At 38.8% G+C, this 25,805-nt stretch overlaps 1 protein-coding gene and 1 non-coding gene across 7 annotated transcripts in view; one reads left to right on the top strand and one right to left on the bottom strand.

Moving 5' to 3' along the window:
* Positions 1 to 1,898: 1,898 nt before the first annotated feature.
* Positions 1,899 to 25,805, bottom strand: part of Ccdc25 (coiled-coil domain containing 25) — a 35,710-nt gene continuing 11,803 nt past the window's right edge. For 5 of the 6 annotated variants that reach the window (XM_046442951.2, XM_046442952.2, XM_058578790.1 and 2 more), the window contains 6 exons: positions 23,044 to 23,095; positions 16,832 to 16,907; positions 12,237 to 12,340; positions 11,822 to 12,024; positions 6,944 to 6,989; positions 1,899 to 3,325 (listed from right to left, as the gene is read on the bottom strand). In XM_046442951.2, coding sequence (XP_046298907.1) covers positions 3,296 to 3,325; positions 6,944 to 6,989; positions 11,822 to 12,024; positions 12,237 to 12,340; positions 16,832 to 16,907; positions 23,044 to 23,095 — 511 coding nt within the window. In that variant the 3' untranslated portion in view covers positions 1,899 to 3,295. The remainder of the gene's footprint in view (positions 3,326 to 6,943; positions 6,990 to 11,821; positions 12,025 to 12,236; positions 12,341 to 16,831; positions 16,908 to 23,043; positions 23,096 to 25,805) is intronic. The other variant, XM_058578792.1, reaches the window with a different exon arrangement.
* On the top strand, positions 19,438 to 19,510 carry Trnaa-agc (transfer RNA alanine (anticodon AGC)). Its single transcript has one exon. It is a non-coding gene; the product is annotated as a tRNA-Ala (tRNA).

Raw genomic sequence — 25,805 nt, forward strand, 5'->3', positions numbered from 1 at the left:
AGCAGAGCTCTCTGTGGAGCTGGAATGGGAACTTGCTCAGGCCACAGCCAAACTGTTCTCTTTCCTGAGTTACTGCAGACTCACTGGAGCGATGTGGATCCAGATTGACATTGAGCCTGGAATTTAAGTTTCTGACTTTATACTTTTGATTATAGTTTGATCTGTTTTTATAGACCACTTTAAAATCAAAAGTTCACCCACTCAAATATGATCATTCTGAAATAGGAACTTGTTATTCACATGCTGTACTTGAAACCAAAGAAAAAGCAGGCTTCAATATGATGACTCCAGGAGAAATTGGAAAGTTGTTCCATTTCTCTGCTTTGCTACCCAGCTCAGTTTTCCATAAACTAACTGTTCCAGCTCAGAAAACAAGAACTTACCCACTCAGACAGTTGTAAAGTGGGACAGCTTTGGTCTTAAATTGGAGGCAGGAATTGAGTTCTAATTTTGCTTACGTGTGGCTCATGCCATCCTTCCTAAATGGGTGGAACTACTGGCACTGAACAATTACAAGGCTCACTAGAATGAGTTTTTAGAAAGAGTTAAAATACAACAAAACACAAAAAGACACTGAAGGGGTTCAACTAAAGCCTATCCCCTATTCTGCCAATGTCAAAATCCTTGATATTTTGATAAACTTTCCAGTATCTGTTCCAACTGTGATCAACTTCGCTTGCCCAAGGACAAAGGTGTTTGTCTAAAGCTATCCAAATACAACAATAGAGCAGTTTGTGAAGTTAATTAAACCACAATACAACCTTCACCTGCATGAAGCTCAGAGTGGTGAAACTGGAGACGGAGTTGGCAAAGGGACTCAGACCCACAGAGAACCTCTAGGATGCATGGATTTCATCAAGGGCACAGTTCATAAAAACAGCAACAATTTGGAATTTTCCCATCAAATGTTCAACAAATATGCCAACAGCAAGGACTGAGATGACTTCAGCGCCAACAGTCTGACCTATTAGCAGCAAACTTGTATGTCCTCAAGGGAAAGGTCCTTAGCCAGGCAAGGAAGCATAACCCTTTTCCTGGCTATTTCGGAAGCGGAGGCAAAAGGATTACAAATTCAGACTGTGCAATTTAGGGTGACCCTGTCTCAAAATAAAGGGGTTGGGGATACAGCTCAGTGCATTCAATCCCCAGGATCCCCCCATCCATCCCCCCACCCCATCCCCCGCCCACAAAGCCAGATGCAGTGGCATGTGCCTGTAATTCCAGCAACTTAAGCTGAGGCAGGAGGAATGTAAGTACGAGGTTAGCATCACCAGCTTAGTGAGGCCCTAAGAACTTGGTAAGACCCTGTCTCAAAATAAAAAGGGCTGGGGATGCGGCACAGTGGTTAAGAACCCATTGGTTCAATCACTAGAGAAAGAAAAGAATACTTGCTTTCCCCTGGGACCAAGACAATGGGGAGAAAAAAGGCAGAGACAGAGGGAAAGGGGAATCAGCAGATAACAGCTAAAGAGGTAAGGACCAGAAATTCAACTCAGAATTCAGAAGAGGCCCTATAAGCCAAGAGTCCCAACTGTTGAAAAATTGGACTCCAACACCTCTATTAAAGAGAACTCCTCAGGCTCTACCTGCATATGTTGCAGTGTGAGGCAGAGAGGCACCAGCCAGAGGCCTGAGGATGGTGGAGCATAGCCACCAGTGCACTCAAACCAGAGTGTCTGAGAAAGGCCATCTCTTCTGACCCACCAGCAGCTGGGAGCCACAGATATTTACCCATGGAGGATACCCTTACAGAACTTGCCAGAATCAGCCTGACGAGCCAGGGCTGCAGCTTAAGTGGTAGAGTTCTTGCCTGATACACTTAATAAATGGTTTTTTGTTTTGTTTTTACAGAAAATCAACCTCAAAATCAACATGCTGATTTTATAACAAGCAAGTCCTTCCAGATTAAAAAAAAACCAATACTTTATTATAATTTTTTAATCACAGAACTCCAGTCTAAAACATTAGACACACATGCCCACACACTGACCTCTGGTATTTTCATACCCCTCAAAATCTGGCCAATGAGTTATGCCTCAGGAATTTTCCAGATCAAGCCCATACACCAACTTAGAATAAAAGAAAATGTCTTCTGGTTTTACCCACACTTCCAAAGTGCTAGGCAGCTACAAGGTTTGCTGAAAGTCACTTTTGATGAGTTAGAATAACAGCACCAGGCAGGGTTCTGGGTGTTACAATCTTCAAGCGGGGGTCCTGCAGGCTCTTTCGATGTTTTGTCTTGTCACTCCCTTCAGGGGTTGCCTTACACGTGGCAATAAAAATGTATCTCCTGGTCAGAATCATAACGGGTAGCCAGTGTTTCAGCCGAGTAGTAATGTTACCTAAGTTAGGAGCCTGTAACTGAGAGATCCAATCTCAAGGGTTAAAACTCAAAAATAATTATTATTTCAAGGTAAGGACATAAATTACTTGGCTGGCTAGGAAAATGCTTGATAATTCAATGTGTACTTTTGCTTCATCTTGAATTTCAAGACAAAAATCAGGTAACCTGTATCTCCCACTCAGTTCACAGAGCACCCTCTGGTCCCCCTCAGGGCGGAAATGGAGCCTAGAAGTTGTCGCACCTGTAGCTTGGATTACTTGGTGCTCAGGCAAGGTGCACAAGGTAAAACCTGATTTAGACCATCTATTTCTTTCAATATGATGCTACGAAGATGAAGGCCCTCACTTCAAAAAAGGGAGGACAAAGGAGCTGGGACAAGCTGAGGACCACTACACTAACAGACTGACGACATGCGGGAATGAGAATGTTGAAGCCAGCAATCTTTTGAAATACCACTATCACCTTCAAAACTCTGCTTTTCTAATCAGGAAATTGGGAGTGGGAGAATCTTGGCCTGAATTGCCAACCAACACATTCTTCTTAACAGAAGTGAAAGGTATTTTAGGCTATGAAAAGCATTTCAAGACATCTGTTTTCAGGGATGAACCACAGCCTCAAAAATACTTTTCAGAGTTGGTTTACTCTAAAGTCTATCTCAAGAACAAGGGCAGTCAGCTAGCTCTTGCAAGGTACTGAGACGTGTTCTGGCAAAAATATTTTTGTTTTCCTAAAGTTATATATGCTGTCTTCAAGTTCAACTATAATATATATATATATATCTCTGTTCTTTTTTTGTCAGCAAAAAAAGGGATTTTTTTTAAAACTCCAAAATTAATAATATCTGTGTAGAATGAAGGCAGAATTTTGGTTGTTAATAATTTAGAACATAGATGAAATCACAAGGTCTGCAAAGTTCTCTGCATTCACAGCTTTCAGAATCCTTTTCTCCTTTCACATGAACTCATCTGAATCATTGCCATCCTACAAGAAACAAAAAAGTGAAACCATAAAATCCTCAAAAATAAACAACTCAACATTTAAAATTTACAATTATAATCTTAACTGACAAGCCTCCTTCTCTAATCAATCTCAGGGTATAAAAATAAAAGGTAAAATAACTAAATTCACTCGTTACTTCTTGTGCATCTTTATCAGTTCTCTGAAACAGCTGCATTAGCAGGCATATTTGCTAAAGTGTCACTGCAAGGACTGATTCACAGCAACAAGCTACCATGATTTCCAAAGTATGAAGGTCCACCTGACCTAGTACAGGGTGGAATGAGTGTAAAAATAATCTAAGCTAAAATCTACTCATTTAGCATGAATCTCATATTTTAGAAAATGGATAACTATGAGATGATGAATATATTAATTTGCTTCATTATAGGATTTTTAGCATCTATACATATCCCATAACATCTCATGTCTATCTTAAATATACATAATAAACTTTAAAAAAAGAAATCAGGCTTAATCCTTCAACAAATATAGCCAATAAACATGCTTCAATAGTGTTACGCCAACAATGCTGCCACTATGCAAAATAGTTGTGGCCTAAATTCCAGTGTTTTGAGCCTCAAGATTGTCAGATGTGGGACTTTCAAAAATAGCTTTGATTTCTTCGTTTTTTTCATAAGAAAAATCCATAGGAAGCCAAAGATAGGTTAGTTACCAAGTTAGTTGGCTTGCCAAGTTATTAACAAAAATCTTATGTGATGGCTTATACAATAAAGGGATCGATTTTCTTGTGTGGTGTAGACAAATGCTGAAGGCCACGCACAGAGGTGGGGCTCCACTCCTTGACTGCCAGGTCTCACAGCCTGCGCCTGTACATTGGCTTGGCTGTGTGAACCACCTGGGCACTGTATTTGTTTCATCTCTGTCTCTTTGTTGCTGACACCAGGATTGCTTGAGACAGGGACAGGACTGAGGCTTCCACAGCCTTTTTTCTCTCTGACAGCCTTTGCTAGAGACAGTAGGGAAATATGAGACACAGGTGGAAAACAATGGTTTTGGTGCACTCTGGCATTATTTTCAGTTTCATTCAGTGGTTCTTTCTGTGCTTTTTTCTTCCATTAGCACAAGAAACCAAAGCCACAGTAAAAGTGCCTCAGATCACAGAAATAGCAGCAGTTTGTCTGAAAGAATCATCCTACATTTTCAGGCTTCAACTTTCCACTCAGCCACTAAGGATGAACAGCTCAACAAGGGAATCTGGGCCAGGGACAATGAAAGTGCACTACTCCCTCTGTGGGGCCGGAGTTGGGTCGGCAGGAGTTCCCGTGTGTCCAAGAGCCCATGTCTGGGATCATATCAATTTTAAACATATACCTGAGATCTAAGACTTTATTTGGATAACTTTTCCATTTTAGATTCCTTTTACTCTGAATAAATAAACACAACAAATAGGTTTCTTAGCTGGACACAGTGGCACATGCCTATAATCTCCATGACTCAGGAGGCTGAGGCAAGAGGATGGCAAGTTCCCTCGACAATGCAGTATAGTAACTATTTACACAGAATTTACATTGCATTAGAAATTAAATTACATGGGAAGATGTGTGTACGTTATGAAAATACTTGTTGAAACAGAGGGACCTAAGCAACTGTAGACTCTGGTATTTGTGGAGGCCTTGGAATCAATGTCCCACAGATTGTAAGAGACACCTCTGTGTGTGTGTGTGTGTGTGTGTGTGTGTATTTCTCAACTCCACCACAATATCCAAATTTAAAATCCATGATGATGGGAATAAAATGTCTAAGATCATAACATAATGCCAGGGTCATATTTTTGGTAGAAAGTAGCCTCTAACTAACAGAAAACTTCTAAGTAATAATACCACAGCAAACATTAGAGTATTATATTTAACTTAGTACAAAATTAGATTTGGAAGATGTTAAAGACTGTTAAATTGTTCCAAGTTTGAAGAAATAGCTTCCAGAAGGGACTAAATATATCTCATCTTTTGATATGGACACTCTGTAGGCAACGAACAACTGAGAACCAAATAGGTAAGAACTAATAATGACTACTTATGCAGAAACTAAATCCAGAAAGATTTTCACACACATATCCTTGTTTTAATTTTAGAACCCCATGAGTTAATTTCTCCATTTAACTGATAAGGAAAACTCCTTTAGATAGGTTAAATAACTTTGTCAGGTTTATCCAACTAGTAAATAGCAGTCTATCTCTTCAGTGTTCTGCTGAATTATACAATGCTATTCTGGAATTGTTCAGGAATAAACTATAAAGATACATCTCAGATTCAAAGGGTTGGGGCTAAGGATGTTGCTTTTATACATGCCTGAAAGAATATTAGACATAAACAATGCCTAAAATCCTATCCATTCCAATTCATGCACTAAATCTGGGATCTCACTAGTTTGCCTTTAAGGAAAGGACAGCTGCTGAGCAAAACTTTCCGCAACAATGAAGAAGTTCTGTCTGTGCTGACTTGGTAGCCTCTAGCACATGGGGCTGGTATGACTATGGACCTCAAGTTTTAATTTAATTTTAATCCATTTAAATTTAAATAACATGACATTAGAGGCTACTGTATTGGATGACACAGATCTAAAGGATGTTTTTTTAAAAAATTATATTACAATAACCAGAATATCCAAAATACAACTAGTTGGTTTCATTTTCTGCAAAGACTGTTAAGTAACTGTTCAGACAGCATAAGTTATGCTATCTCTCTGGACACTTTAACCCAAATTTTGAGGAAGACAGTCCTCAAGAACAAGGTCTGATGAAGTTCCAATAAAATATTAGATGTGGATGTTAAGAGGATCCTTTTAGTATTATGCTATGGGTCACCATTTTTTGTAACTTGGGCTACAATGAAAGATCTGAGGGTCATTACTTTAAGATGATAATTTTATTTACTCAATTACACTATAAAATCTATAATCATATTAACTGAAAACATTAATAAAACAAAGGCACTTTTGCAGTCCTGAAATAGAAAAGAGAGGGAAAAAAAAAGAAACAAACAAAAGTCCTGCACTATAGTAGGAATGCCCCCCCAAAACCCATGTGTTATGCTGCTGAGAAGTAGTAGAATATTTAAGAGGTAGCACCTCATGAGAGGAAGCTAGGACACTGAGGATGTGTCCCTGAAAGGGATATTGGAATCCTAGGCCCCTTTGCTTGCTCCACCACTCACTCTACCATTAAGTACTTGTTGCCCCACCACAGGCCCAAAAGCAATGGTGCCAACCAATCATGAACTGAAACTTCCAAAAACATGTGTATCAAAATAAACCTTTTTATTGTTTAGGTTGATTATCTCAAATATTTTGTTATAGTACTGGAAAGCTGATTAATACATCCTTTAATCTAGTAGACCTATACTTCACAGTAGGTAAGGTATAACAATCTCTTTTAATGAGGTAACCTATTTAAAAACAAAACATGAGAAGGTCTATAGGGAAGGAGGGGAAATGATTAATAGAATCCAACTCAAGTGAGCATACTAGTTGCCACTCACAGTGAGAAATTTGCAACACTAAAAAAAATACTTACAACATCTTATTAAAAACCCATAGTGAATTATTTTAAGACACATATAAGTGGAAATAACTTCAACATACCTGATTTGAAGACATGTTCTCAACCTTCATTAGTGATGAATAGCTCCTAGAAGAAAACATTAAAATAAGGTTATTGAGCTAATGAGAATTTTACGAACACTTACCACATAATCAAGCACTGCCAAAGGGCTTCAGGCAAAACAAAACAGTTATTAGATATAATTCTTGTCCTCAACAAGACTGCAACATTAAAAGATAAGTGTATGAACAATAAATAAGATGGAACAGTTCTTCAGTTTACCAAGAGCTTTCTCACTTGTTTCATGTTTTCACTTCCACACTCTGAAGTAGATAGCATTACTCCTATCCCTTAGAGGGGGAGATTCATCTATGGCCAAGATCATTTGTGATTCACTGCCAAAGTCCAGACTGTAAATGCTACAAAAATACAAAGGAGAGAACACACAGTTGGGAAGGAACTGTCAGGGTACCCTTCACAGTTGAGGCAGAAGTCTGACATGTGGGTAGGTTGAATGAGAGGGCATTTTAGATCCAGAGACTGGGATGAGCTAAGGCAAAGAGGTGGTATTTATAATGACGTGTAGAAGCTGAAATTGACTTGAGTGAAATCTGAAAATAAAGCAGTGGCAAATCAGGCCAGACAGAGGGGCCCAATTATGTTGACCTAATTGTGTGAGTAAACATGACGTGATTACCAAGAAGACATATATGAAATTGAGCATAGGATCGACATAAAAAGATTCAACAAGTATTTAAGGAGAAATAAACTATCACAAAAAGGTCACCAGGGAAAGTGTTAATATATAATACTAGTTTTTAAAAAAGGAATCTATAGGAAACAGAGTGGCTGGAGGGGAGGTTAAGGCAAGAAGACCAATTAACAATATAAGTATCTGTCATTTACTAAATATCCTTTTTTCGTAGGAAATTAGTTAAATTTCATTAGGAAATAAAGTTAAGTGCTTCATAAATCAGTGCTAAGCCCACAACCACATTATAAGGCAGCAGTATTATACGGAATCAGAGGCAGGAAAGATGAAGATGGGCTTTGAGCCCAGGTCTGCCTCCTAAACTCCCACTTCTACCATCACATCCAGCCTACTGCTACCTGAAACTGATGGCATGATCTACTATGGTAACAGCTACAGCGGCAAGAGAGAGAAACAGGAGAGGAATCAATGATTTGAAAAAAAGGATGATTTGAAAAAAGAATGCTGCAAATGAGAACAATGAGAAGATGTGCTTGATCTGAGACACGCTGCACCTCATCTGAAGTGATGGTGCTGACACAAGTCAACACAACTTGCAGACAGTGAAAACTGAAAATCTGAAGGAAGGACGAGTTCAAAACATGGTTAAAGAGAACAAGCTGGGAGGCATCCAGAGAGATTAGTTGATGCTGTAGAATTCAATGGCTTCCATATGAATAATCAAAACAGGCAAGATCAACAAGTGCATAAACACAAAGAGAAGATACACGATTAAAAGAAAACGTGGTTAGAGCAGAGCAGCTCAATCCTGGCTGCATTTAAATCACTGTGAAGATCAGAACATACTCAGTGACAGGAAAGCAAGGAACCAGGAGACGGGCAAGTGAGAGATGAAAGATGGAGACCAGGCAGAGATACACACAAGAGTTTGGTTTGTCAGAGCTGACAAATAAAGGCACATCTCTCCACAGATGGAGAAGAGGACCCGAGATGTTTGGGTGTTCAACTTTTGTGGGGTAGGGGTTTGGAGTTGTAGTTGTGGCACTATGGGATAGGCTCAGGGATGGTTGCATCAGAGCTCGGGAGGTGGTATTAGCATGGGATTGGCTTAGGTCGATGGCACCATGAGCTTTCCAAAGTCAAGGGGTTGTGTTCTTCTGGGATTGGCTTAGGTTTATGGTACCATGGGGTAGGTCAATAATGGGGTTGGGGCGAGTTTCGGTAAGAGTAAGCACAGGAAAGCAAACATTTAAGATGGCTGCTCGAATGTTAAATCAATACCCTATACCCAGGTGCTCAGCTGTGGGAATCTACAACCCAGCTGAAGAATCACTGGTTAGATTTCATATCTATCTTAAAGTAACACACAAAGTCATTTTTCTAGGCCACACATTTACTCTGAGCTCCATTGCATTAATCCAAATGCCCCTCTGACATCTTTCTGGATGCCTCAAAGGTATCTTCAGATTCTTAAGTCTGTATCTAACTCATGGTCTGCATACCTACCCAAACAATTTCTTGCCCATTGGTTCCTAACTCCAAGAATGGCATTACTTTCTACTCCACTTCAAACCAAAAACATAGGAGCCATTCTTAGCCCCTTCCCTCAACCCAACCTATAATCCAATCACATCATTTTATCATTGCTCCTCTCCACTTCCATATCACCACCACAGTCCAAGATGCCATCACCTGTGATTCCAACATCTGCCAGTGGCTTGTGTCTGGCCTATCCACACCCACTCTGGTTCCTTTTATAATCAGATCAGTAAAGTGACCCTTACCAAAAATTACTGTATTACCTGTTGTGGTTTGGATGTGAGGTGTCTCCCAAAAGCTCAAGTGTGAGCAATGCAAGGTTTAGAGAAGTGATTGGGTCATGAGAGTCTTGACCCACTCAATGAATTAATCCTCTGATGGGATTAACTGGGTGGCCAGGTAGAGTATGGCTGGAGAAGGTGGGTATTGGGGGTATGGCTTTGGGATGTATATTTTGTCTTTGGTATGTGGAGTCTCTCTCTGCTTTTTCTTCCCCCATGATGTTCTGCCTCACTTAAATCCCTGAAGAATGGAGCTGGCTATCTATGGACTGAGACCTCTGAACCTCAAATAAAATTTTTCTTCTCTACAATTGTTCTTATTTGTTTATTTGCTGAGACTCGAACCCAGTGCCTCACACATGCTAGGCAAGCGTGCTACCACTGAGCCACAACCTCAGCACACATCCATGTCTCTAAACACAATGATGGTAGACCTTAAAGGGCACAAAAAGCCATGTTTTCAATTTTCCCTATTCCAAACTAAGAACAAAAAGAACTAACTACTATAAATCCTGCATCACTCAGAATTCAAATGTTCTCTGCACTGATGGTGTTGATAATTTTTCTTTTACTCACAACACGAAGAAGACTCACAATTTTAAGCCATATAATACATTTAAATGTATTCATTAGTTTGACTCATGTTAGCAAATTATAACTCAGGATAACATTTCCAGAACTCTCTATTTTAAATGAACCTCATCACCCTTTCTTAGCAGAACCCCCAACAGGAACACATGCAACTAATAAGTAATGGCACATGATGGTAATACTACACTCTGATCCAATAACCTTTGTAAGATCGCATGACACGCCAATGAACTAGGTAATGACGTGGCAAGACAACTGATTTCTTATTTATACCATTCCCAAAGGCAACATATGTTCTCAATATCTCTTTATTTATTTATTTTTTTTGGTATACCTATCACAAATAATACCTATGAAAAATCTACCAGTTCTATGACTAGATGTCACAAGATTGACTTCCCTTAACTAAGAAAAATGAGAGGACTATTTAGGAATAGAAGTATATATTTATATAGATTCAGTGTGATAGGCAGGATGACGCCTCCCAGAAGGGTGGGGAGACTGAGGCAGAGGATAGAAAGTTAGAGTCCAGCCTGAGCAACTTAGTGGGGCCTTACACAACTTAGTGAGACCCTGTCTCAAAATAACAAATATAAAGGACTCGTAATGTAACTCAGTGGTAGGGCACCCTGAGTTCAGTGCCCCTACTCCTTTCTCAATCCCTATCTTACAATGTCCACATCCTAATCTCTAAAACCTTGTATGGCAATAGACTTTGTAAGTGTGACTAACAACCTTAAAGGGAGATTCTCATGGATTATATGGGTGGTCCAATCTAGTTGTATCACTCCTTCAAACCAGAGAAAGCATTGGTCAGAGAGGGAAAAGTGACACTGGCTTTGAAAATGGAAGAAGGGGCCATAAGCCATGGAATATGGGCAGCCTCTAGAAGGCAGAAGAGGAAGGAGATTTTCCTCTAGAGCCTCCGGAAAGGAATATAGCCCTTCACACCTTGACTTTGGCCCAGTGACAACTTCACTGGACTTCTGACCTATGCAATTATAAAGTAGTAAATGGCTCTAAGCAACTAATTATGTGGCACCTTGCTACAGAACCAACAGAAAACTGATGTAGTCAGTATTCTCATGGCCTTGGTACTTCAAGAGCCAAACTGTATTTTAACTGTTGTTTTAAAATGCAGACCATTGGAGCAGTCTCATCACATTATTACTTTAAACTTTAAAAACATAGAAAAAAGTTTTAAAAAACAGTTTTCAGAATTTCTAGAGCTGGCCTTTTGAGCCAAGACAACTGTATTTGAAATGCACAGAATCAATATTAAGTACTTCTTTTAGGGGTGGGGATGTAGCTCAGTGGTAAGAGTACTTGCTGACACGTGTGAAGCCCTGGGTTCAATCCCAGCACCAGCCCCCACCACCAAAAAAAAAAAAAACAAACCCAAACTTATAGCATCTTTTCCTCTTTGAAAAGCTTACAAACTAAACTCTAAAGAAAACCTATGATTGATTACTTAGTAAAATGTTATTTTATTTCATATACTCTCATATCCTACCTACCTCCATAAAATGACAATTCATTTGATCAACAAGTAAATACATATGCTTTCACTCATTTAAAGTTCTGAGCTATACATCTTTCATCTACCAATTTTTCTTTCTTTCTTTTTTTGGGTAATGCCGGAGATTGAACCCAGGGCCTTGTGCATGCGAGGCAAGTACTCAACCAACTGAGCTACATCCTCAGTCCTAATTTATCATTCTTAACCATTACTCCATGGTCAAAATCAGCAACAAACAATCTTTGGGGTCAGCATCAATGAGACATCTCTAACATACCTAAGTTCATCCATCTCCCTCTTCTTCTTCATTTCTTCTTTTTCTCTCCTTTTCATTTCCTGAATTTGGGCTTTTTTCTCATTTCTCTCTTCCCGGTCTCTGCTTTCCTTCTCTGCAGCTAGGTCTGGAAACCGCTCCAATTTGGTCTTTTCTAATCGGTTCAGTATCTCATTCACTTTTTTCTCCACCGTCATAATTTTTACCTGAGAGAGAGACAGGGGAAAGTAATGACTCTTTATTATTGTTCTTTTCTCCCAGAAGAGGGGTAAGTCTTTCCAGGGGTTTGGCAACCCAGTTTAACTCCCCTAGGAAACATGTATCATGCTTGGCCCTCAACAACAGTAGAGTCACACAGAATAGGTGGGTATCCACTCAGTGTCAGGATGCGCCTCCTGCAGTGGTGCCAAACACTTACATCCTTCTGCCTGTGAAAGCCTATCTGCCCCACATCCATGTCAGCTGTTTTCTTCAGGTTAGCCCACGGCGTATATACCACATTAACGTTGTTCATCTTGCAGCCTGCCAAGAGAGACTGTCTTCAACACGCAGGCAGGATGAGACTGAGCAAGGTACCCCCGCACCCACTGCAAACTGCCATTATCCAACCCAGGAAATGGCTTAGGATCAACAAACCTCCCACTGTTTCAAACCACAAAATGCTTTACAAAAGCCACCCATAAAAGGCAAATGGTATTAAACAAAACACAACCATAAGTATTACCATGGTATACCATATATTTTATATACATACATTTTATATATATAAATAAAATGAGGTAATGACTGTATCAGTTTTTATTTCAGTCACTGAAAATCTAAGAAAATTCCTTACACATACACACACACACACACTCCCTTCCCAATCCCTATCCCAGGATGTCCACATGCTAATCTCTAAAACCTTATATGGCAATAGACTTTGTTGTATGATTAACAACCTTAAAATAGGAAGGTTATCATGGATTATATGGATGGTCCAATCTAGTTGCATCATTCCTTCAAATCAGAGAAAGCAGTGATCAGAGAGGGAAAAGTGATATTGGCTTGGAATATGAGCAGCCTCTAGAAGGTAGAAAATGAAAGAGATTCCTTTTACTAAACAAGGGACCATGGATTAGATCCAAGGACTTTGGAAAAGTTCCTAAAATAGATAGTAAAATTTATCATGTGTAATTTTTTTTTTTTTTGGAGAGAAAAAGACCCAAGTAAGTTTCCTCAGATTCTCAAAGGAGTCCTTGAGTCAGTAAAGGTTAGGAAGCAATACAAAGTCATGGCCTGGGATTCCAGAGACCTGGACTTTATCCTGACAGTACCATAAACTAGTTGTGCCACTTTGAGAAAGTCCCCATAGCTTTCTGAACCTCGTCTGAAAATAACACCATCACCTCCACCACAGGGTGCCCTCTACCCCAGCAGCTCTGAGAATCACAGGGGATTCGCTGGTCTGCTGCTTTCCACCATCCTTCCACATCAGATAGCTGTAGACTTTACTGTTTAAATTCCTGTATTCATTGGAGAAGGCTAATGAACAGCACCTTACCAAGTGGTCAAAGTCGACATCACTGAAAATGGGGCAAAACGAAATCATGTTCTGCTTCACTGAAATGTGCAAAACTCTAATTGTTCAAAAATGCATACTGTAATTCTAATCAAGAGGGTACATCAGACAAACCCAAACTCTGGGAAACTATAGAACATTTCTACTCATTAAAAGTCAAAGTATTGATAGAAAAAGAGGTACCTCCAGATTCAGGAATTTTTAAAAGAGGCTAGATAAAAGAACAGTAGTAGAACCACTGACAAAACTTATATATGAACTATATATCAGAAAACAGTGGTTTGTTTTCAGTACTGGGACTGAATTCAGGGCCTTGCACATGCTAGGCAACTGCCCTTTTTTATTTTGAAGGGTCTCATTAAGTTGCCCAATCAACCTTGAACTTGCAACCCTCCTGCCTCAGCCTTCTGAGTAACTGGGATTACAGGCGTGCAACACACCACACCCTGCCAGATAACAGTATGCTATCCATGTTAAATTCCCTGAATTTGATCACTGTAATGCAGTTACTTAAGATGATGTCCTTGGCCTGGCTTTCTTTCTTTCTTTCCCTCTCTCTCTCTCCCTCTTTCTTTTTGGTACCAGGATCGAACCTGGGTGTTTAACCACTGAGCCACATCCCTAGCCCTTTTAAATATTTTATTAGAGACAGGGTCTCACTGAGTTGCTTGGGGCCTTGCTATTTGCTGAGGCTGGCTTTTGAACCCATGACCCTACAGCCTCAGCCTCCTGAGTCGTTGGGATTACAGGAGTGAGCCACCACAGGTGGTAATGTCCTTGGTCTTAAGAGTTACATGTTGAAGGGTCATAATGTCGGTAATTTTCCTTCAGATGGCCCAGCTATAAAGTTAATGATGAGCTGAGTGCAGTTGCACACACATGTAATCCCAGCAACTTGAGAGGCTGAGGCAAAAGAAACACAAGTTTGAGGCCAGCCTCAGCAACTTAGCAAGACTCCATCTTAAAATAAAATTAAAAGAGTTGGGAATATAGGTCAGTAATAGCATGCCCCTGGCTTCAACCCACAGTACCACCAAAATTTAAAAAAAATAGTTGATGATAAGAATGAGATACATAAAAAGCAAATAAATATGCAAAATTTAAAAACTGGTGAATCTAGGTGAAGAGCATATGGGCTAGATATGTTTTCTGGTTGTATTTGTCTTGAAACTTTTCTGTAGTTTTGAAGATTTCTTTCAAAATAAAAAGTTAAAAAAAAAAAAAAGAAGAATCTCCATGTGCAAGGCACATGATACAAACATGGGTCAGACAATGGACCTGCCTTCCGAGAGCCTAAAAGGGGGGAGATAAGTACATAAATAACTCCAAGGCTACCCAGAGCTGAAGAGGGGATAGGCATCACCACAAAGGTACCCAGAGCTTCAGACTGACAAAAGACTCAAGTCAGTCAGCCTCATTACAGTGCAAGAGCTCTGAGATCTTTGACAAATTTCTTATTACTCTGTAAGGTCAGTTCTCTCACCTGCAACATAAAAATGATATCATCAAGCTCAATAAGGTTGATAAACAATTTGTCAGGTTTCAGCACAGGGTCAGTCCTGTAACTAATACTCCATCAATGATTATATTATTTACTACACCTGCAGTGGGGGTCTTAAACCTTAGCTGGGATCTGCTGGTGTGATACTGAGGAAGACAGATGTCTAAGGAGTGCAGAGGAAACAACAAAAGCAAAGGCAGGAGGGTGGAAAACAGCAACTAGGCTGGATGCCATCTTGAGCCTGGACTGAATTGTATACGCAAGGGGAGTCACAAAAACTTTCTAATTTTTGGGAAGTTTTATCTGGTAAGATTTGCCAGGTGATACAGAATGAGCTGACCTATGGTTCTAAACCTAGAACTCAGAACAGGTTAATTCTATAGTAACAAACAAGTTTAATCCCCACTCCTGTGGCAATTATCCAGGGAGGAAATATTGTAACTACACAGTGCCACAAGTGGAGTATCCTCAGCAGATCTTATAGCAAAGACCATTTGTTCATTCCTTAGCAGAACTGAATTATGAAAGTGAGGTCCTGGGGCTTAGGTTCTTTCTCTGCTAGGTGAACTATCACCATGGAAGATTGAGGAGGAGACAGAAGAGTAATTCAGTGTCATGACCCTACCTTCCTTTGTTTTCTCTACAACTAGTAAACTGTAAAGATTCTAAGAAAAAAGAGGATGAGCCAAGAATACGGAGTCCACAGAACGTTTTTGAACAAAGGTGCATCTGCTAGCCAGGGGCATGGGAAGGGACAAGAATTTGTGAAGAAGGTTGGAATAGAGGGAAAAGGTAATGACTGTTTCAATTTTTACTTCAGTCACTGAAAATCTAAGAAAATTCCATTCTCATAAAAAATAAAATGTCCTCAAACTCTTTATAATTTGTTGATTTAAGGAGTTGAAATCAGTGGCTCCACAAGGAAGAAATTCTACCCTCTTTGGCCAAGTAGCTAATTTGTTATTAAGGTTGTCCAAGTTAAGATTCAAGAAACATAGATTCAGTGATGGGGAAGGTAGATGGTTGCACAGCTCTTGTCCTATAATTGCCATCCCCTGGTCCCTTTACCAGCTATACAACTGCCCCATGTTTATCTTTTACCCAAACTGTACTTCTGTCCACATCACTCAATTTCATATCAAACCAAAGTTACCTCTATCCGATCCCCTATCTAGGTATATGTCCCACACCTAAAATCTTATTAACTAGCTTAAACATTCTCAGCAAACCACCCCCTCCAAGCTCCCCCTCCTAACTGTAACCCTTACCCCAATAATCTTTTTTTTGGGGGGGGGGGGCGAGAGGTCTTTACTATTACATTAAATTTTATATAGTAGAAACAAGTACCAAGCACAGTACTCCAGGCCATTCCTAAAACATTTAGGATAACTGTCCCCAACAGATGATACAAAAAGCTTTGTAAAAATAGTAATATTCGGGGATCATTCCAGAACAACTAAGATTCTCTGGAGAGAAGAGATAATAAGATCAACTGACTTGGAGAAAGGAAAAAAATATGTAAGCGGAGGAGGAAAAAAAGAAAAAGTAGGAAAATATCATTTAGAGATTCTAGTTTCAGAATCTAATGACAAATGATTAAAACAAATATCTACCTTAAAAATAAAGCCAAAAGACACATCTCTCTTGCTTAGCTATCAACATTACCAAATTTCCAAGTCTTTTTACAAATAACCTTAGGGGTAGGCAGATCCAGATGTCCTACTTTCTATTTAAGGTAAGGAAAAGAGCTGACTTAAAACAGTGAAAATTTGAAGGGCAGGGAGATAAACTTTTAGTTCTTTGACAGAGAGCAAAACTGCCACCCACTATAAAGATATAATCTGCTAGTCCTTTGATGCAAACCAAAGTCAACTGCATGTTCTCTAAGATGTAATCTATTTCAGACACAGAAAGTCAATGCCAATTCAAAAAATACCTTAGGAAAACTGACCTTGAATGCTATTGGCCTTCACAAGGTGGGCACAGTCCATCAGCACTTCCTTTGGAATGTCTTCTATTTTCTCTCCCTGAAACACAAAAGTAATCAAATGGTCCATTCCCTTGATTCTGACAGATACTACAGCACTTAAACAGTATTTCTGCCTTGCTTGCTAGGCTTGAGTTTATTACAAGTAGGGGTTCTTCAATTACATTACAGAACACTGAAAAGCAAAGTAAATTTTCTATGTCCATCATGGGAATATTTATTTAAATTAAGAGAAGACAGTAATATGGAAAAAATAAATCATAGTTATATCAAAACATTAACTGTAATTATGTCTGAGTAATATCTGCTCTCTTCTTATTCTTCTGGAAACCGTGTGGAAAAAGGCGCCTATTTTTTTAAATTATTATTATTTTTATTGGTTCTAGTTAGTTGTACATGACAGCTGAATGCATTTAATTCATTGTACACAAATGGAGCACAACATTTCAATTCTCTGGTTGTACATGGTACAGAGGTGCACCATTCGTGCAATTATACATGTACCTAGGGTAATGACGTCCATCTCATTCCACCATCTTTCCTACCCCCATAACTCCTCCCCACCCTCGCCTTTGCCCAATCCAAAGTTCCTCCGTTCTTCCCATGCCCCACCCCCATCACAAATCAGCATCTACTAACCAGAGAAAATATTTGGCCTTTAGTTTTTTGGGATTGGCTTACTTCACTTAGCATAATATTCTCCAATTTCATCCATTTACCTGCAAATGCCATAATTTTACTCTCCTTTAAAGCTGAGTAATAATCCATTGTGTATATATACTACAGTTTGCTATAAACATTGGTGTGGCTATGTTTTTTTTAACATTTATTCTTTAGTTGTAGGTGCACACAATACCTTTATTTAATTACCCAGTGCCTCACGCATGCCAGGAGAGTGCTTTTCCTCTGAGCCACAACCCCAGCCCCGTCATTGGGATTTTAATAGGAATTGCAGTAAATCTGTGTAACAGTTTTAGTAGTATGGCCATTTTGACAATATAAATTCTGCCTATCCAAGAGCATGGGAGAACTTTCCATCTTCTAAGGTCTTCCTCAATTTCCTTCTTTAGTGTTCTGTAGTTTTAATTGTAGAGGTCTTCCACCTCTTTTGATAGATTGATTCCCAAGCATTTTATATTTTTTGAGGCTATTTTCAATGAGGTAGTTTTCCTAATTTCTCTTTCAGTAGATTCTTCACTTATGTATAGAAATGCATTTGATTTATAGGTATTGATTTTATATCCTGCTACTTTGCTGAATTCATTTATTAGTTCTAGAAGTTTACTGGTGGAATTTCTTGGATATTCTAAATATAGAATCATGTCATCGGCAAATAGTGATAGTTTCAGTTTTTCTTTTTTTATGCGTATCCCTTTAATTTCTGTTGTCTGATTGCTCTGGCGATGGTGCCTATTTTTGACAACCCAAACTCTTGCTGGTTGAATGAAGTCCCTATAATCCCTCTGAAAAAGATAACTCAAGAGTTCTTGTGGGTTTTCTAACCCCAAACATAATTAGGAACAAAACATCTGTGCTAGAACTTAGCCACTCACTGTGAAGGAGAAGTAACACAGATAAGATCAATCCTTTTTTCTCTACAAAACCTATATTAAATTAAAGAGCAATTCAAGATAGCAAAAATATGTCCAAGGTAAGAGTAAGTGGATATCAGTTCAGTACTGGCTCCTATTTGGTATGAGATTACAGAAACACCTGTTTGAGAATGAATGTTCCACCTAACTAAATATCGAGATAAATTAAACTCCTTCCATTCTGTTACTCAAACTTTCATTTTATTTTTTTTTTTGGCCCTAGGGATAGAACCAGGGGTGCTTTACCATGAAGTTACACCCCCAGTCCTTTTTACTTTTTAAGATAGGGTCTCACTAAGTTGTCCAGGCTGGCCTAGAACTTGCAATCTTCCTGAGTTGCTAGGATTACACGTGTGAGCCATCAAACTTGGCAATTTTTTTTTCATTTTAATTGTTTTAAATGGGAACTTCTTAAACATATAAATTTTGGCCCAGAGTAAGTAATCTAATTTTGTCATTACTTTCAAGCACATCTCATTCCATTACAAGACCATTTAAATACAGGATTTTGCAATAATATCTTATTAACTCAGTATCTTCATCATTAATATTGATCATTATACTGGGTTATAATAACATTAATTAAATACACAGACATTTACTCCATGATTTTTTTTTAAAAAAGCTGCCATTTCGAGTGCCCACTATGTTCCAGGTACAGTAAATAGTACTGTGAAATAACCTCACCCTGCCAATGAAGAGAATGAATCTTAGTGAAGTTAAGTAGCAAGACCAAGGTCCATTATGTCTGGTAGGTGATGGAGCTGAGAGATGATACTGTTTTAAAGCTATACTCTAAAACCAAACCCCAGGCTTGGGTTGCTTACAGAGTTCTAGCAGCACCATACAGTTCCTTGGTCCTTGATGTCAAGCTATGACCCAATATGTCTCCTTACTATCTGTGGCTGTCGCTATTCCTAAAAAGTCATCTCCTATCCTTATTTTGCTACTTCCAATATTATATGAACAAAAAAGGGCTGAGGTTGTGGCTCAGTGGTAGAGCGTTTGCCTAGCATGTGCAAGGCCCTGGGTTCGATCCTCAGCACCTCATAAAAAATAAATAAGTAAAATAAAGGTACTATGTCTAACTACAACTAAAAAATAAATATTAAATTTAATAATATGAACAAAAAGAAAAAAATCATCCAATTTAGCACTCTGCATAAAGTCAGAGGAAGTGAGCTCAAAGTGTCCAAGTACTTTCAATATGTGAAGGCCAGAATTTTGATGGTAGGTTTTGTGCCATCAGTTAATGGAGAAACCTCTAGGTAGGTGTGTTAAGGTCTGTAAACAAGTCAGGATGGCGCCTGGCAAATGTTAGAGTCTGTAAACAAGTCTGGATGGTGCCTGGCATTTTGCCAGAGGGAGTGGTTTGAGAAGTAACACCAGCGAGCCATTAAGTGTGGAGATTTCTTATTGGTTGACTGCTGTATCTAGTTTATGTTAATTAAGATAAGCTGTGTGGAATGTATAAATACCCCTCCTGTCCTACAATAAAGGGCTCCCACTCCTGCTGTATCAATCTATACAAGTTGTTCGTCACCCCCCCCCCCCCCGCCGTTATTTTGCTGCAGCCGGACTGTGGCATAGGTGAGCTTTTTCTGTGTGAGACTATAAAAGAGCATTGCTGAATATCCATGATTCAAGGTATGGGTTGAATTCAATTAAATTTAACAAAAACAACAATGAATGCATATAGTGCTTCGCATATGACATGAGACATTCTAAGTACTTTAAGACAGACTGGGCCATTTAGTCCCCACAATGATTCAACAAGTTGGCCCCTCCCATAATGGAGGAAATAGGCAGTCAAGTAATGTGCTCAAAGTCACAAGGTTAGTAAGCTGTAGAGCCAGTATTCAAATCCAGCACTTCGGCTCTGGCTGGGTTGCAACCACTTAGCCTTGTACATCTCCAATACATATTTGGTAGCTACCAAGTACCAGGGACTAATCAGTCCTCAAAAATTCAACAATGCTAGGCACAGTGGTGCATACCCATAATCCCAGTGATTCAGGAGGCTGAGATAGAGGATTGAGGCCAGCCTCAGCAATTCAGTGAGACCCTAAGCAACTTAGAGAAACCCTGTCTTGAAATAAAAGAGGCTGGAATGTGGCTCAGTGGTTAAGCACCCCTGGATTCAATCTCTGGTACCAATAAAAACAAAACAAAAATCAACAGTACAAGTAAAAATTGGGCACAAGTTTAACCCTGCTGTAAATTCAGAAGTTAGTATTTTAGCCATCGTGTACTTATTAAAATAGGGTTTATATATACATATTTTGTTGTTGTTGTTATAAAACCTAAAAAGTTTTTGGAAAAAAACTATGGATAGCAAACAGCATTTTAAACTAGTACAATACTCTGAGGGCCATTTAGCAAAAAGGAGTTTACTGAAATATATATATCTTTTGACCCAATATTTCCATTTCTAAAAATTAATCTAAGAAACTAATTCAGAAGAAGAACAGAAAGTAGCTCATATAAAGGTAGTTCTTATTAGGAATTCATAATGCTGACAAACTGTAAATAACTATGTTCTGATAAAGATTTCATATTAATTGTGGCATATGATCAATGCCATGTAGCCAGTCAGAATAATAAATATGAAAAATAATACAGAAACATGAAAAGGTCCATAAGCTGTCACTTAAAAAGTAATACAATCAGCCAGGACAAGCCAGGATAGATTCAGATTGAGGAAAAAAGAGAAGGACATCACATTACTGGAAGGGTGGCAGAAAAAAAGCAATATATATGTAACTTAGGAAAGCGATGTTTTGATGAAAACTACTGGACAAAAAGACAAAACTATCTGCACACCAAATACTCTAACAGATAGTGTTGTTTCTCAAGTGGATGGATATAGGTTAGCAATTCTGAAACCAGCTATGCATATACTGGAGTCAAATGAATAAGTGGAAGGAAGATGGTGACAGCCAGGCTTCTCACTGCTGCAGATAAACGCATGGGGAAGGCTAGAATGAGCCCAGATTAGTCACAGGAAGCAATATGTGTTCAGGTTTACCTTAACATTGACATGATGAAGAGATAGAAAAACGATGATAGCAGATACGAGTACATACACAGATTCATGGACAGACATTTCCTAGTTCTGTCAGTTGGGAGGAGCTAGAGCAACAATAATCTAGAAGCAACAAGCACACCCAGAGCCCAGATCTTCATTTTGAAATATCATTCACCAAGATTCCTTGTAGAAATGACTGATTGTACATCCAGGGCAGGAATAATACAAGATGTGCCTGCAGCATCTCATAGGGACAAAAGGTAAGGAAGTGCTCAAAATGGGGAGCTAAGCAGGCACATCATGGGCAACAGTAACACAGCACCAAAACATAACCCAATGTATAAAAGAAACAAAGAGTCCACACTGATGCAAATAAATGGGGGAAAAGACAAATCTTCCTTCCAGAACTCCAAATAAAATATGTAGATGCTCTGTATTCTAGAAAGTGAAACTTAATTCTTTCCCTTGCCCCATTGAGTAGGAGTTGGGTTTAGTGCATTGCTAGAAATGGGGAGAAAAGCAGCTTCACAGTGGAGCAATCTGGCATACACTACCCTGGCAGGTAACTGAGACTCACAGGATCAGTGATGAATCATGTCAGTGAGTGCACCCCCTGATGTTAATGAGCAGAGCAACTCCCTCTGTGTTCTCTTACCCCAAACCTATAACCTCAGTCTAGTCATGAGAAAAACATCAGAAAAACTCAGATCAAGTGAGATTCTACAGAATCCCTGATCAAACTGTCAAGGTCATGAAAAATCGGTAGAGTGAGAAAATATCACAAACCAGGAGACAGAGCAGATGTGACTACTAAATGCAATGTAGTACCCTAGACTGGATCCTGGAACATGAAAACAACATTAACAGAAAAACTGATGAAGTTCAAATAGAGTCAGAGTTGAGCTAATAGTAATATATCAAGGTTGGCTTCTTAGTTTTGACAAATGTACCTTGGTAATACAAGATGGAAATGATAAGGAAAACTATATGGGAACTCTCTATACTATGTTCACAACGGTTCTATAAATCTAAAATTACTCCAAAGTGAAAAGTTGGGAAATATACATATATACATATGTGGACATATATACCCTGTGATTCAACTATTCGAAATATGTGAATATTCGGAATATTCATATATCCATTTCCATGAATGAGTGGAAAAATAGTGTACTATATTACAAGGGAACATTAAATCTCTTTTCCTTTATATTATAAGGCAAAAGAATCACATGAGCCTAAGAAAAAGGAACCACTGGAGCAGACAGAAAGTCTGGTGGTATCCAACTAACAGAAAGAGCTTGCAAAGTGGACACTCAACACACCTGAACCATCAGGACAAGGCAATGCTTCTACGTGGGAAACATGTAGTATGGCCCCTTCACAGTCTCAGAAATCACCTAGAATTTTCCAGTAATTTTCTGAGTCATGGGGAAGGCCTAGATTTTGAAACATTTATTATTTCAAGTAATTTAACAGCAGAAAAAGAATAAAGAATAAGATATGATATTTAACACTGAAGAAAAAGTAATGAATCCATGTTTAAATTCAGTTACCTTATGTAATCGAAGGTATACGTGAGCTGAAGAGAGTTTGTCCACATGAAACCTACAAAGAATGAAAATCACTTTTAGCAAGAGATATGAGATAACCATCTCCTTGGTCACTTGCATTTAAAGCATTCCATTCCCAAACTGTATTCACTCAGGGCCTACCGCAGGCCATGGGAGTTAAGCCACCGTGTGTGGTTAAGTGCCAAGATGAGTAAGATAATAAATATTAAATGCCCTGAGAAAAGTGATTCTTCAAGTGATAAAAAGAGCTTTCTGTGATCAAAGTGTTCATGGAAGAAATAAGATTTGGCTGGCCCCTGACTGACGCACACACAGGACTAAAAGGAAAAACAGAAAAAGAAATTACAGATGAGAGGAGAAGGGAATGACAGAAGTTGCTGAGACTCCAATGTTGCCAGCCTGGGAGATCTGCAGGACCACAGACTGGAATAGCCTGGAGCATTCTGAGTTTCAAACAATGACAAAACAGCCACAAGTGAATGTCAAGTACAGATTTGGAAAAATTAGGTAAGGTCTAAAGTCAGTAAGCTCAGATTAACAAATTCATCCAGCCCTATACTCCAACAATGACACTAATATGTGTCCTCAGGATGAACACTGTCTTTATGGCATTGTCTAAAAAGCATTCAGGATATCTCTAATCCAAGTGTCATAAATCAATCTTTCATTAAGGCTCTAAAATCCATCAATTTAATTAAATTCTTTAAAACTGATGTGACATTTTGGGATATTGTATTTTCAAGTTCACAGGTCAACAAAGTCAACTCTCACTTTACAACACCCAGAGAAGCCTCCAAAGTCCTAATATCAAACAATAAACAAGGTAATGCATGATTACATTTTGTGATTCTGTTAACTTTTGTCCTTACTTTTCCAGAGTAAGTGTTCAATAAAACCTATCATTAAATCCCATTTTATATTTTGCTAGATATTTTCTTAGCATCAATTTTTTTTTGTGGGGGGAGGAAAGGTACCAGGGATTGAACTCAGGGACACTCGACCAACTAAGCCACATCTCCAGCCCTATTTTGTATATTATTTAGGGACAGGGTCTAAATGAGTTGCTTAGCGCCTCGTCATTGCTGAGGCTGGCTTTGAACTTGCGATCCTCCTGCCTCAACCTCCTGAGCTACTGGGATTACAGGCGTGGGCCACTGCACCTGGTTACCTCCTCATCTTCTTTCAGAATCCTAGAAAAATCTGCACTACTAACCAAGTCCAACTGAGAAACACCTTCTCCCATTCTAAATGTCAACAGCTTTTAAGCCAGTTCTCTATTTATAATTCCTTCCTATATACTCAAAATAGCTAGGTTGTTTTCTGATTTTTCTTCTTCTTCTTCTTTTTTTTTTTTTTTTTGTGGTGTTGGGGATTGAATCCAGGCCTTGTGCATTCAAAGGAAGCACTGTACCAACTGAGCTATATACCCAGCCCTTGTTTTCTGATTTTTCTTTAAGGTCTCTGATGTGAAATTTTGCCAAAAGAAATACCCAAACAATTCAATATATAGTTATTAAGTTCACACATAATAGCCAAAGTACAAAAAACACAGGAGTATCACAGCCAATATATACCAATTTCAGGTTTGTATATAGCAAGTGCACTGCTACAAAGGGTGGGGGAATAGACAGAACTTTGGGGCTTTGATGAAATGTTGGGGGGGGGAATTATTTTAAGCAAGTTTTCTTTAAAATTCCTTCCCAAATGCTCACTTAAAGTTTAAATTATGCCCACTAGTTCCTCTTCATATCTTCCTGTTCCTGATTAACTCCTGCTGCCCTTTACCAAATACAGACTAGAAATTTCACTAAGAGAGTATCAATAACTCAAGGGAACATAGATGCAAAGCCCCACAGGTGAGGACACTAAATTCCTTAGTGAGGTCTGTGAAAACCCTGCTCATTAGGCATTCTGGAGGCAGTAAATGCACACTGTTTCTATTTTTCTCATTTAAAATATAATCTAGTTCCATTCTCACTTAATCCTAGGAAAATTCTTTGCTTAAAGGAATCTCAGGAGGTTTTCTGGAATAGATTCAGATATTGACAGCCACATAGGTAAAGTCGCAAATATTTCATCAAAGTGAACCAGTGTTAAAATCTACCCTGGAAGGTAGAGCAACACAGAATCACTCTTGGCACTCCCTAGAAGACTGCCAGGCTGACATGAACCGGAATGGGTCTTGAGTTTTGGGCCTATTTCAACTCACATCAGTTCTCAAATAACTTATGAAAATAAAAGTCAATCATGTCTAACCATAGTCACTAACCTCTAGACTATTAAAGAGGGTCAAAACAGGGCTCTAGGAATCTATAGACAATAATTTGACACACACAACCTTGATGAAATTAAAAATTCAAGTCATAATTTATTGAGTGTCAGCTGTAAATTAGAAATTTCTCTTCCACTTGAAATGACTTTTATGCTGCAACTGAACCTATAACATTTTTATGCTGATATTTATGTCTCAAAGTTGATATGCTAAAAATGTACAGCAGGTAAGCTATCTAACAGGCATAGTCATTCTAATTTCCTTGAGAGAGTCTGGAGATCTTTGAGCTTTAAGGACAATAGAAACTATTCCAGCTGGGGGTGACAGGGCAGAGGTGCACAGAGCAGAGATAAGAAACTGGTTATTGGGCAGAAACATCTGGGGGGAATCACTTCTAGAAGGGCAGAGACCTAGTCAATTAGGAAGTCAACAAATATCTATTAAATATCTACTACATGTTAGAACCTATGCT

Source organism: Marmota monax, unplaced genomic scaffold, assembly GCF_021218885.2.
Source record: "Marmota monax isolate L192 unplaced genomic scaffold, Marmota_monax_Labrador192_F-V1.1 WCK01_AAM20220418_F8-fsc00344, whole genome shotgun sequence".
NCBI lineage: Eukaryota > Metazoa > Chordata > Mammalia > Rodentia > Sciuridae > Marmota > Marmota monax.